General features: G+C 38.5%; 1 protein-coding gene across 9 annotated transcripts in view; it reads left to right on the top strand.

The window, feature by feature from the left end:
• The window catches only part of FGD6 (FYVE, RhoGEF and PH domain containing 6), a 123,106-nt gene that overhangs the window by 67,344 nt on the left and 41,266 nt on the right, over positions 1 to 14,496 (top strand). For 8 of the 9 annotated variants that reach the window (XR_002828066.1, XR_002828067.1, XR_002828070.1 and 5 more), the window contains exons 7-9: positions 2,034 to 2,185; positions 4,077 to 4,233; positions 7,010 to 7,097. Coding sequence is in view for 4 of the 9 variants with exons in the window: in XM_023749945.1 (XP_023605713.1) it covers positions 2,034 to 2,185; positions 4,077 to 4,233; positions 7,010 to 7,097 (397 nt within the window). In the remaining 5 variants the exon portion in view is untranslated. The remainder of the gene's footprint in view (positions 1 to 2,033; positions 2,186 to 4,076; positions 4,234 to 7,009; positions 7,098 to 14,496) is intronic. The other variant, XM_023749946.1, reaches the window with a different exon arrangement.

A 14,496-nucleotide genomic window follows, 5' to 3' on the forward strand; every position in this document is an offset into this window, starting at 1 on the left:
ACTAGTAAAAAAAAAAAAAATACTGTAGAGGATGTTTACCTGTTGTGCTTTGAATACATTTACAATTGAGGAAGTAATTCATGATATATACGTATATTCTAATGTTCTGCATGATGGAAAAATCTAATGACTTTCAAAAGTGTTAAGTAGCCCTATTTTCTCTTAGTAGATGTGAGTGCTGATAGAAGCAAGCTGTTGGGAGGTGGAATTTGGCCGATATCCATTTAGTTTCTGGAGATGTTTTGTGTGGTTTTCTGGATTGGAGTTTATACAACTTAGGAATTCTTATTTTCTATTACAGTAATTAGTTGTAAAAGTAGTTCTTTAGTTACTGGTGTAAGTAGATGGTTCCTTTGGGCTAATGTGACCCTTGGGCAGATAAAGTTAGTCCCAGGTACTAAGGTAGAAGTGAAGGTGTTTGTTTTTAGCATTTGGTTAGCAAAAGAGGATTTGACTTATCTAAAATAGCCATACCTTAGAAAAGGAATCCTTTTATGTACTTTAAAATTACTTATGAGGTTTTTATCCTTCACAAGAAGCATAAGAAATACTTACGCTTACTATATGTGTGTTGGAGGAAGGTGTTGAAGGGCTCAGGGGGAAAAATCAGTATTTTTGTTTGTTTGTTTGCTTGTTTGTTTGGCCCAGTGAATCGCTGAAGGGAAAGCAGGTGGAAATAAAGGCAATGGAAGATAAAGTCTGATAGGAGTCTGGTTTATTCAACCATTGCTTTAAGGTTTTAATTAAACCTATTGTTTCTAAGAAGGAACAGTATTTGTTTTTGAATCCTCAGGATTGTGGAAAAGATCCCACTATTGTTTTACTTATATCTTGAGGTCTACCCTCCAGGGATAGTGAAATCTAGACACATACCAGTTAATTTTTATGTAAACTGTATATATACTGAAACTAAACAATAGTGACAAAAAAGTCAGACTTCAAATTCTAAATGTTATCTGTTAAATAATCTACAATTTATACCTAGATGAAGTGCTCCTCAATTTAACAAATTATCTATTATCCTAAATATGACAGAATTTAGAAGGTGAATAAAAAGATTTTCCTGCGGCCCCTCTCAGAAATTTTCATCTGTAGCGCAGTAGCTAGAATTAGATGGGTCATATGGCCATCCCTAGCTGAAAAGGAATCTGAAGAGAAAGCATTTTTTAGCTGGGCATATTGTCCTTCCCTCCCTGAAAAACAAAAACAAAAGCAACCTAGAAAGAACATATTACATTCATTGTTAAGAGACTGTCACTGGTTTTCTTCAGAAACTTTATTTTTTTGCCTCAATCATACCTAGATTTCCCTTTGATATACTATTCTGGACAGTTTAATTTTTTTCTTTTAACCAATGAATAAAAAATGTCCAATAAAATGAAACCTTTTTGTAAGAAAATCATTTTGTTCAAATAACTTTGGTACAGATTAAATGCATTGTTATTTGGCGTTATTAATAATGAAAAAGATGAGGAAAATGAAGGTAGCTCAAGGAAGCACAGTAAACCAAGAGTGAAGGAGGTCTTAAATCCAGTGTTCTCTGATTATCAAGAATGTGTCATCCTTCACATGCTTCACCTAGAATGCTCCAGTTGTTGGGAAGTGATTACTGAAAGTAGACAAAGGGATTCTTCCAGAATAAATTTAGCTAAGATTTCCTGGAGGCTTTTAAAATAGATTGTGTTCATATTGCAGTATTGGAATAATTTTAGACTCTACTTAGAGTTGCAATACAGTTTCTAAACATGCCCTTGAGTATAACTGGAGAGCAAACCAAAAGATTTAAGAGCAATATCACACAGACTGCTTTAAAATCAAGTATCTACCCCAGTCACTTTGTATTAAAAAAACAAAACAACAAAACTCTCTAGGTAAGTGGGATAGAAGGAAGTGTATACTTTTCAACTTCTAATTCTACAAGGGGAACACAGTTTTGCAATTTTTGTTGTTTTAGGGAATACGATGACTAGGGGAAAAAGTTTTTTCAGGTTATATGTGTACCTGTATTGTTTTTCTCCTCTGAACTGTAATAGGATTTCCGGGATGCTGTTGCTCATGCTTCCAGACAACTTGGGAAACCAGTGATTGAGGACCGGATCCTAAATCAGATCCTATACTACTTGCCTCAGCTGTACGAGCTCAACCGGGATCTCCTGAAGGAACTAGAGGAGAGAGTGTCGAACTGGTAAAAATGAGCTGACCTGCTTTCCTAGGGTTTCCAATTTTAGATGAAGCTGTAAGCCAGAAGGGCCCATAATCAGCCAATTTAACTTTTTATAGGTGACCTTTGATAATCAAGAATTTTGAGATTGTTTAGTTGATATTTTCACATTGGAAAACATTTTTTTAATGTTTTATCTATCTGTTCTTGAGCTTCAAGTCATGAAATTTCCTTGTGTTTTGGAAAAGAGGCCATTCACTGAGATAAATTGATTTGGTTGGCTGGTTTAGAAAATTTGCATGTGTCTGACATCATTGTAGATGCTGTAGATTTCAGGACAGGTGAAGGATACCAAATAGTCAAGAGCTTCCATTGGGCGTAGAAACTTTGGTAACAGCTTCAGAAATATGTTGAAAGTTTGGTCTAAGAGATTGAATTTATTGTTGAAATCCATAGGGAACCCACAATGATTTGAATAACAAAACAATATCACATACTTTCATGATCACAATTTCCCTCTAAACTCTCTTTATTTATAATCCAGAAAAATACCACTGCCTACTTTAGAAATATCATGTCTCTGCTTGTTTGGGAAAATATGCTAAATAAGCAATTACTTAGCAGCAGTTTACAAGCATAAAGCAAAGTTAAGGTCTGAGGAATGACTAAAAGGTAGTTTTTAAAGTCATGGTAGAAAGAAAATGTATTTAAATAGCTACTGTACATACTTAATCATTCTTATAAAAATTAGCTTTAAAATAATCTGAAGTGACCTAGGATGTGCATATTTATGCAAGCAGTGGAACCTTAAATATCTTTTTTGCTTGTACTAAAGTTTTCTCAGGTTTAGATCTATAGATGTTCTGTGTTAAAATATTAAGCATCCCTAAGAGACAGACTAACTTAAGGGACAACTAGAACAACAACTCTGGCAAAAGCTATATTTATTACTAACAAGGGATAAGATATATCCTACTTATTAAAATATTTTTCTTTAAGGGTTTTTTGAATCAAGACATTCTTTGGTGTTAATAGACTTTCTGAAATAACATTTATTTTATACTGGCTTTTAATAACAATGATGAAACCTTTCATTTCTGTGTTCAACAAGTTTTGAATACCTAGTATGTGCTAATCAGCACTCTAAGCATTCTAGGCATATCACAGCACACAAAACATATAAGTCTCTTACTCTCATGGAGCAAACGTTTTAGTGAGGGAAGCACCAGACAAACATACAAACACACACACACACACACACACACACACACACACACACACACACACACAACTAGTTAGAAGCAGTTTCTGATCTGCATATATGTAAAATAGGATCATGTGTTAGTGAATGAAGATTGGGTGGCTAAGGAAGGCCCTCTAAGAAGGCAGCACATTGAAAATGACATCTGACCAAAAAGGAGTGGCCAGCCTGGGTTCCATATCTCCAGGCTTGTGAAACCATTAATACAAGTTTTGAAAGTGGTTATGGATTCTCTGTGTCAAAAGACTATGAAGAAAGCCAGTGTGGCTGGAGAGTAAAGAGCAAGAGGAAGAGAAGGGTAAGGTGGGTCAGCAAAGTATAAGCAGTGGCACCTGTGGGGCTTCGTAAGCCTCTCAGACAAGGAGTTTATTTTTCTGCTAGAGCCAAGGAGATTATTGGAAGTCACATGATATATGTTTTTATACTCTGGCTGCACAAAGAATGGCATGGTAGAAGCAGGGAGACCATCTTCTTGGCAGAATCCTGGCAAGATGTGATGTTGGCAGTGGAAATGGTAAAGAGTAGCCATTTGGGATATGTCTCACAAGAAGAGAAAAGAGATAAGCTGATGCTTGAATATGGGACTCTGCTCATTGGACATGTTTTGGATACATTAATGACCCTTTATATTTTTGTGTATCTCTTTATCTTTAGGACAGAACAACAAAGAATTGCTGATATCTTTGTAAAGAAGGGGCCATATCTAAAAATGTATTCCACATACATCAAAGAATTTGATAAGAATATAGCTTTGCTGGATGAGCAGTGCAAGAAAAACCCAGGTTTCGCTGCTGTTGTTAGAGAATTTGAGGTATTTTTGCTACCATCTAATGTTGAGCTTTTGTTTGTTTGCTTTAAAGTTTTAATCTGCAGTCATTGAAAATAAACCTTGCAAACAGAAAGATATTAAAATATAATCCCTTCAAAATCAAAGAGGGAGTTGAACAAATTCAATAGAACTCAAACAGTGTCTACAAGATTTAATTTTGGAAATCTGTTATTGCACATTTGAATATTTTAAAGTCTCTTTTTTTGTGTGTGTGGTAAAATATTCAAAAAATGAAACTTAAGCCTCTTAACCATTTTTAAGTGTACATTCATTTTGTTATGCAACCAACCTCCAGAACTGTTTTCATCTGCAAAACTGAAGCTATACCCATTAAAAAACCACTAACTCCCCATTCTCTGCTTCCTCAGCCCCTGGCATCCACCATTCTACTTTCTGTCTCTGTGAATTTGACTACTCTAGAGAACACTTGTTACTTTTAACTAAACTTTTCCCTTTATTCTTATAACAACTAATCTATAATCATGGATGGAAATATAATTTTTTCCCTTTAGATAAATAAATAACATAGTTTTTGTGTCACTGTTAAGAAAAATGAATAGTATTTTTATTGCCAAATCTTTGTGTTTTGTCTCAAAGCTGTGAGGGTACAAGCCTAATTTGGTTTGTTATAAACTGATATAATGCTTCTTTAAAAAAAAATAATTTTTAACTACAGTTTTACTTAAGTCTTCTCCCCTAATTTTAGGTAAAATTACTATATGCTTTAGTGATTATTTCTCTGCTTTGAAACTAAAAATTTTAGTGAATTCCAGTCACACAAAAATAGAAAAATTTTAGCTGTGTTAGGATATTGCTGATTTTGCCCTGAATGGGTAACTCAATTGGTGGGAGTGTTGTCCCGATACACCAAGGTTGCTGATTTGATTTCTGGTCAGGGCACATACAAGAATCAACCAAAGGATGCATGGATATGTGGAAGAACAGATCTCTCTCTCTCTCTCTCATCATTAAATACAAATTAAAAAATAATAAAAGGAGCTCCTTAGGAAAAAAAAGATACTGCTGGTTTCTAATTTGTATAGTAGGCAAGAAAATAACCAGGTCATATGTTAATTTTTAATCTGTAAAATATTTACCAAATATAGTTTTATCAAAAAACAATTCAAATGAAAACCAGCCATTCCCTTTTCTTTCTTACTTCTAATGTACTTTGCAGGTTTCAAACGGCATTGTAAGGCAACACAATTTTTTTAAAAAAACAAGGCCGTGTAGAATTAAATTTACTTTAAATTAGTAGCATGTGTGCTTTAAAAAAACACACAAATAATTAAACTTTAAAATTGTTCGTAGTCTTTTTTTACTTGCTTTTTACCTCTCTGCTAATGTCTTCACACTATTAAGAAAGGAAGTGTGATGTACATAGTTATGGAACTGATAATTGACCCAGGTTTTCATCGGGTTCAAGGAGTAGTTCTGTTGCTTCAGCAGAGAAAAACACACCATAAGATGGGAAAGGTAGCTGTTTGGGTTAATGGTGCTTGCATGATAGATGCTTTCTTAACATGCATTATCATATAATTTCAGAATTATTTTGTGTACCAGAACTTGGAGGTGCATATTTAGAAAAAAATAAAACAATCTGAACAAATCTGGGGGGAAAAAACGCAGAAAAAAACCTGTTCCCCATCCACCTGATCTGTATAAGACGTGCAGGATATCTTTGGATGAGGGACATTTTCACTTGGCCATTGTGATGCCACCTCACAGTAAATACCTGTGTTGGAGAATGGGGTGGGGCTTAGGAATGGACAGAAGTGTCTGTTGTACACACCAAGAAAAGAGCTTTAAAGGCAGAATCAAATGTCCTTGCAGTCAAGTCAGAATGGTTCTGAATCAAATGTTTCTATATCCACTGTGATTTGGGGGTTGTCTCTTATAGCCAATCATCTAAGAAAGTTTTAAATTCTTCAGACTTATTAGAGAAAAGATGCTTAGCAAGGCTACTTTTCAGGTGATCTTTAATTTCTGCAATTCTCTGCAGTATGAACCATTGTTATTATGAGTATATTGATAGGCTCTGATTATTATTTGAATCCATTTCCCAGTAGGTTTATTTCTGCCAACTTACTTTGGGGGACATGCATTGTCTTCTTTTTCAAAGGTTTTGTTTATGTTTATGAATATACTAGAGCAGTGGTTCTCAACCTTCTGGCCCTTTAAATACAGTTCCTCATGTTGTGACCCAACCATAAAATTATTTTCGTTGCTACTTCATAACTGTAATGTTGCTACTGTTATGAATCGTAATGTAAATACCTGATATGCAGGATGGTCTTAGGCGACCCCTGTGAAAGGGTCCTTTGACTGCCAAAGGAGTCGCGACCCACAGTTTGAGAACCACTGCACTAGAGGCCCAGTGCACAAAATTCATGCACTGGTAGCGTCCCTAGCGGCTGCATTGGCAAATGCTCCTCTCAGTGGCAGCTGCTGAGTAGGATGGGCTCTAAATTGGCCTAACATGCAGCCACCACTCTCTGTATGTGAGGGCTGTGAACAAGTTTTCCCTGAGTCAGTGATTTGAGAGACTTATTAACCTATGGGAGAGGGTGGACTACGTAATGAATTGGCTATAGTTTCATGCTCAGCATCATAGGTACAGCTTAAAATAAAGGGAATTTCTCTGTGAATTCCCTTCTAGAGCTGCTGGCTATTTAAAATTTGCCTTCTTTGGCACCTGAATCTGGTCCTGCTTCTTAGAAAAATGCTTGTGTTTATATTGGATGCCTTTTCCTTTCAGATGAGCCCACGCTGTGCTAATCTGGCCCTCAAGCACTACCTGCTCAAGCCAGTTCAGAGGATCCCCCAGTACAGGCTGCTGCTAACAGGTGGGCGGCGTCTCTGGCAGTTTACCTCTCTTTTTCTATCACTCCAGTCACCCCTATACCTAATATATGGATTTATAGATTGCTTAGAACCCTGCATGTACATTGCCTGAACCTTAGTTCTTTGGTCATCCCTGTGTGCATTCTCTGCTTTGGGCATTTATATTCCTTTTGCTTAGAACTTCTTTTACCATCCCATTCCTATAACCCTGCATCATTTTACCTGATTAATATTAACCACAAGGAAGGTACTATCCCAGCCACTCAACAAGGAGGTTAGAGGGTTATTCCCACATATATTTAAATCAACTATCATAGCCTCAGGCACTTCAGAAGGTTGTAATAAGGCAGGGGTTGGAAACATCCAAGCCTGCAAGCCATCTAAGGCCCTGCCAAGGCATTAGGAGTAAGTTAATTAAATATTTGACCAAATATAGCAGACTCATTTAAAAAAAAAATACATTTTATTGATTTTTTTACAGAGAGGAAGGGAGAGGGATAGAGACTTAGAAACATTGATTAGAGAGAAATACCGATCAGCTGCCTCCTGCATGCCCCCTACTGGGGATGTGCCCACAACCAAGGTACATGCCCTTGACCAGAATCGAACCTGGGACCCTTCAGTCTGCAGGCCGAGGCTCTATCCACTGAGCCAAACTGGTCAGGGCAGCAGACTCATTTTTTTTTAATTAAATCTTTATTGTTCAGATTATTACAGTTGTTCCTCTTTTTTCTCCCTATAGCTCCCCTCCACCCGGTTCCCACCCCACCCTCTGCCCTTACCCCCGTCCCCACTGTCCTCATCCATAGGTGTACGATTTTTGTCCAGACTCTTCCCGCACCCCCACACCCCTTTCCCCCCCAAGAATAGTCAGTCCACTCCCTTTCTATGCCCCTGATTCTATTATATTCACCAGTTTATTCTGTTCATCATATTATTTATTCACTTGATTTTTAGATTCACTTGTTGATAGATGTGTATTTGTTGTTCATAATTTGTATCTTTACCTTTTTCTTCTTCTTCCTCTTCTTAAAGGATACCTTTCAGCATTTCATATAATACTGGTTTGGTGGTGATGAACTCCTTTAGCTTTTCCTTATCTGTGAAGCTCTTTATCTGACCTTCAACTCTGAATGATAGCTTTGCTGGGTAAAGTAATCTTGGTTGTAGGTTCCTGGTATTCATCACTTTGAATATTTCTTGCCACTCCCTTCTGGCCTGCATAGTTTCTGTTGTAGGTAATTGACTGTTTTTCTCTTGCTGCTTTTAAGATTCTCTCTTTGTCTTTTGCTCCTGGCATTTTAATTATGATGTGTCTTGGTGTGGTCCTCTTTGGATTCCTTTTGTTTGGGGTTCTCTGCGGTTCCTGGACTTGTAAGTCTATTTCTTTCACCAGGTAGGGGAAGTTTTCTGTCATTATTTCTCCAAATAGGTTTTCAATATCTTGCTCTCTCTCTTCTTCTGGCACCCCCATAATTCGGATGTTGGTACACTTGAAGTTGTCCCAGAGGCTCCTTACACTATCTTCATATTTTTGGATTCTTTTTTCTTTTTGTTTTTCTGGTTGGGTGTTTTTTGCTTCTTCATATTTCAAATCTTTTACTTGATTCTTGTGATCCTCTAGTCTGCTGTTGGAACTCTGTATAATATTCTTTATTTCAGTCAGTGTATGCTTAATTTCTAGTTGGTCCTTTTTCATAACATCAAGGGTCTCACTAGATTTCTTGAGGGTCTCACTAAATTTATCGGCAGTTTCTAGAAAATTCTTGAAAAACCTTAAAAGTGTGGTTTTGAACACTATATCCAGTAGTTTGCTTTCCTCCATTTCTGTCATTTGTGACCTGTTTCTTTGTCTTCGCATTTTTTATGCTTCCCTGTGTTGATAGAGTGGCTTTCTGTGCTAGGTGTCCTATGGGACCCAGTGGCTCAGCCTCCCCAATTACCTGAGGTGGACACTCTTGGTGCACCCCTTTGTGGGCTTTGTGCACAGTCTGGTTGTAGTTAAGCCTTGATTGTTGTAGGTATCACTGGGAGGAATTGACCTCCAGGCCAATTGGCTGTGAGAATCAGCTGTGTCTGCAGTGGGAGAACTTCTCTGCTGGAGACACCCTTCTGGGGCAAGACTTGCTTCAGTGGGGCTTTGGTGCTCACTGAGTCTGCCCCCTGAGTGTGTCCCTTCTGGATCTGAGGAGTTGTAATCTGGATGGTCCCACTCTGACCACTGGGTACACTGGCTCTTGGATCTCCAAGGAGGTGCTAATTTAGCCTCTGCCTGAAGCTACCCAGCAGGGGCTATGGAGAGATCTGCAGATTCCTCTTCTTTGTTTGGGGTTTGGAGATGCCCAGATGAGGCCCAGCTGTGAAGCAATTCAAGCTGCTGTGGGGCCTTGGGGCTTCTTTTGGAAGTTCTGGGTCTCTCTGACCCAGCTGCAGTTTGTCAGGTAATTTTCAGATTGCAAAGGGCCAGGCCTTTATATGCAAAAGCCTCTGGGCACAGCTTGGGTGGGGCGGGATCTCAGGGAATCAACAGGGAGGAGCAGACAGCTATGGCTGAACCTCAGTCCTACCCTAAGAGGCCCCACGCCTCAGTGTCCCGGTAATCGCTGCAAGCACCTCTGAGAGAAAACCGCCCTCGAGTACCAACCGACGCCAGACAGTCCAGTTTCTCCCTGTATGAGTCTGGGTTCCCAGAGACTCGCCCGGAACTGGAGTTCAGAGCAGTCAGGAGCTTGAGACTCCCTCCCGATGGAAAAAGACAACTGTGTCCTCAGTTGCCAGCCCTTTCCACGTGCGCCTCCGTACCTCTGCACTTTACTTCCCCACCTCCTCTGAGTCTCAGTATGCTTTTCTCTTTCCTTGTAGTTGTAGAATTTCCACTCAGCCAGCTTTCCTGTGGTTCTGGATGATGTCCGTTTTGTTTTTTAGTTGTATTTTTGAAGTGGTTGTGGGAGGCAGTAAATTCCCGTGTTTACCTATGCCGCCATCTTGGTTTCTCTCCAGCAGACTCATTTTTAAGTTGATAATTTTGTATGGCCTGCAAATGATGTTATAAATATCCAAATGGCCCTTGGCCGAAAAAAGATTCCCCACCCTGTTATAAGGAGCATATTGCTTTGGTGAGTGTGTTCTAAATAAGCCCTCACTGCTGTTAGTACTTAGTAGCAGCAGTGTCCTTATCACCATCAACATCTTCATTATCATCATCCTTTGAGTGGTTGTTGTCTATACCTTCTGCTTGATTGTGAGTGTCAACATCACAGGGCTGTGCCTGTTTACTTTCCACTCTAATAGTAAAAGATGGGGGGGGGGGCGCATTTTCAAAAAGCTCTGATTTGAGTGAAAGCACACATTGTGCTGAGGACTTTATATTCGTTTACTCCAGCGTTTCTCAACCTGTGGGTCATGACTCCTTTGGGGGTCGAACGACCCTTTCACAGGGTCGCCTAAGACCATCGGAAAACACATATATAATTACATACTGTTTTTGTGATTAATCACTATGCTTTAATTATGTTCATTTTGTAACAATGAAAATACATCCTGCATATCAGATACTTACATTACGATTCATAACAGTAACAAAATTACAGTTATGAAGTAGCAACGAAAATAATTTTATGGTTGGGAGTCACCACAACATGAGGAACTGTATTAAAGGGTCTCGGCATTAGGAAGGTTGAGAACCACTGGTTTACTGGTTAAATCTTCACCATTGTTACTGTGGAGAGGATGAGATCTTGGTTCTTATCTTCTTGAGGGAAAGATTTCAATCAGGAGACAAAGAGAGCAAGAATTTATTGACCTCAGCAAAAACATAGGACAGTGAAACAAGGAGCATTTCTCCCCTGGTTGTGTTGTAAGTGGTGGTGGGCAGGAACTGCGCTAGGTATCTGACAGGTGGGGTCAGGTCAAACTTGGGTTCAGCAACCTCAGTACTTGGGTTCTGGCTAGGAAAGAATTCAGAGCCAAGACCCACACTGTAAGAGAACATTTATTTGGTAAATCATAGAGGTAGAAAAAATAATTCCTAAAAGAAATGGGCTTAGGAAACAAGTTATAGAGGTAAAGAAAAGGGCCTTTGAAGCTGTGAGTGACGAAGCTAGTGTTAATGTGCCTGGGGCTGGGAGGTGTAAGGGAAGGAAAGAGAAGAGAAGGAAAGATCTGTGGTGTGCTCCCAGGAGGGAGAACTCTGGGTCCTAGCCCTAGGGTTTTAACGTTTTTATTGTTTTTTGTTTTGTTTTTTAATCCTTACTCGAGGATATTTTTCCATTGAATTTTAGAGATAGGGCAAGAGAGAGGGAAAGACAGAAGAAACATCAATGTGAGCCTTGATGGCAGATTTTTAAGCCAAAAAGGGCCAAGGCCGGGGAGGAGCCCGAAACCGAGGTACAGGCCCTTGAGCAGAATCAAACCCTTTGGTTCGCAGGCCAACGCTCTATCCACTGAGCCAAACCAGCTAGGGCACTAGGGTTTTAAGGATGGAGATTTTTAAAAAATATTTTTATTAATTTCAGCGAGGAAGGGAGAGGGAGTGGGAGATAGAAAAATCAATAATGAGAGAGAATCATTGATCGACTGCCTCCAGCACACCCCACACTGGGTATTGAGCCCGAAAGCCGGGATGTGACCTGACCGAGAATTGAACCGTGACCTCCCAACCGTGACCTCCTGGGTCATAGGCCGATGCTCTGCCACTGAGCCACGCTGGCCAGGCAAGGGTGGAGATTTTAAGAGAAGTCCCAGGGGAAGATTTCAAAAGAATATTCAGCAGTTTTCCAGGTGTGTCCTTTCAGGGTTGTGGTCTCCACTGATTGATTGGTCATCACTGGGGCAGGGAGTCATTTTTCAGTGCAGCTGGCCCTGACAGTCAGCGGTGACTGGTTTGATAGCTTATTTGGGCCTGGAGCTGAAATACAATTGAGGCATAGATGTTATCTCTAAGGAGGAAAGGTCAGGGGATCCAACTGCATGACCATTGATATGCTGGGGAGGAAAAGTCACCCTGGAATGGAGGTCCCACCCTACAGTTGATGGTTCTTTGCTAGGCACCTGATGCTCTTAAGAATTTGGTCAAAATGGACAAGAATACTAAAATGCCACCACTACTCTAAATTCAATCTGTCGTAATTTTTTTTCTTTTTAATGGATTTATCTGTTGTAATTTTATATAAATAGATTTTTTATATAAATAGAGGTCCTTGGATGCTATCAGTGCTTGTGCATGCTTTTACCCTTAATCTAATCTTTTTCTCTTAAACCTAGGGCTGAATTGATTGAAGTAGGTGAATCCTGGAAAGCCAGGATTTCCCAATTTCCCTTAGGCAAAGGCTTTCTGCCTTCCAAGCTGGCCTAGTGAAGAACAAACTGCTGATAAGGAAGGCCTTGCCTTTCAGCCCCAGGACTTGCTTCCTTAGATGTTTCTGCTTAATTTGAATTTCTAACTGTGAATTGGACTCTAGGTGTTTCTCTGGGATGACCTAAGGCAAACCAAATAATTTGAGGATATCCTGTCCATCTGTACTTTTCTTTCCTCTGTGTTTGGACGACACAGGATAAAAGGAAGTGCCCATGCATGTGTTGTGTTTTTGCTAGATAAATTCATTGCTGTATCATAAATGAGCTATTGAATGGCTAGGCTATTTCTACAGCTGTCAAATGAAGTCTTGTTTTTAGTGGCAAAAGACAAGTGTGGTTTTAAAAGCTATGATTTGCAAGAATGATGGAGCAAGGTTATGAAATTTTTATGTGAAAATATTTTTTCCCACATTATGACTGATATAAGTAAAAATGTTACACATTTTATTTAATTAAGGTTTCACAGTGAGTTTGATTTTAGTGATTAATGGTAAAATAGCAAAAGCAAGTTTAAAAATCCTCTTTAAGAGAACAGATGTTATTTGTTTTATAACCAATATAATGTGAGCTTGGGGTTACTTTTAGTTTTGTGCTATCCCTTGTTTAATCTTAAAGCTGTTTTCCTCTTTCTTAAATTGGAAAATCTTCATTATTTAAATGATGCACATTACCTTATATAGAGTAAACCCGTAGTAATTACGGACTTATTGAAAGATAAAGGTGATAAATAGCTTGTTCAGAGTCGAAAAGTCAGGACTAAAGTCAAAGAAAGAACATAGTTTTATGCCTTTTCTCTCATTGATTCAAATTCTTCTCTTTCACCAAGCCTGAGCTGAAGTCCTCCATTCCCTTTGAAGCCTGATTACTGAAGAACTGATTACTCCGGTTCTCCTTGACCCTTAGTATCAGTGCAGTGTGACTTAGTGAATTCTTATTTGATGCCTTGTGAATTCGGTGATATTCCTACTATTTGAATATTTAGTTCCTAATTTAATTATAAACTTTTTGAGGTCAAAGAGTGAATCGTTTACTAATAATTTAGTGCACCCCAATATATCTGGGTCCATTTTGGATACCGTAGAAGCTGTTCAGGAAATAATTTTGGTTGGTTTTAAGCTAGGTTTACAACATCCCTTTAATCAAAACATCACTAGCCTAAAGGACAACATTGAGAGAGAATTTTAGAGAGTTCTCTTCTAAATGAAAGACACACCCAGAGAGGTGAAGTGTCCTGCCTAAGGACATTTAGTATGAGTTGAAGCACCTATGATCATTTAAGCCCAAGGAAGCATAGGGGTTGATACTAAGGGTTTGTTTAATTTTTATTCAAAATTCTGATTTCCAATACTCATCTTTTGTGATATTCTCTAATTGCTCCCTACTTTTGTACGATATTTCTACTATCCAAGTGCCCCTGTCTATTCACTTAGATTTTTAGAAATTGGATTTTAGGTCTAAAGTTTGCATCTATTTAAACATGTTAATTAACTCAGTCTTCATCTTTGGATAAATAAGCTCAATGATTTAATCCTCAGAACAACCTTGTGAGGTAAGTACTTTTATTTCCATTTTAGAATTTGGGCAAAAAAAAAAAAAGAATTTGGAGTAATTTCAAGTGCACAGAATATACTGGAGTAGAAAGGAGAAGTGAGAGACTATTTGAGGCACCCCCTGAAAACTTTAATTTATTAATGAGTTTAAGGCAGAGAAGGGGAAGGATTCCTGTCTGACTCAGTGTAAGTAGATTTGTGCTGCTTGGTTTCTTGGGAGGGGAAGACAGAGATGAAGCGGATAAGATAGAATAGTTACTTTTGGAATCTTCTTAGGAAAAGGTGAGTGGAAATTCCCAAATAGCAGTTCTGCTCATACAATTCAAACAGCCATCCTATTGTCTTGCATGTTTTCTTCAGGACATAATTTGCATTTTATTAGTGAGTGTTTTATTTAGGCTACCGATTTCTTCATTGTATTAAAAACTTGTCTTTTTTTTTTTCCAAGTCAACCCAGAATAGGATCAAAGAAAAAGTATATGATGTATAATGGAAT

This window comes from Myotis lucifugus, unplaced genomic scaffold (genome assembly GCF_000147115.1).
Source record: "Myotis lucifugus unplaced genomic scaffold, Myoluc2.0 scaffold_10, whole genome shotgun sequence".
NCBI classification, from domain to species: domain Eukaryota; kingdom Metazoa; phylum Chordata; class Mammalia; order Chiroptera; family Vespertilionidae; genus Myotis; species Myotis lucifugus.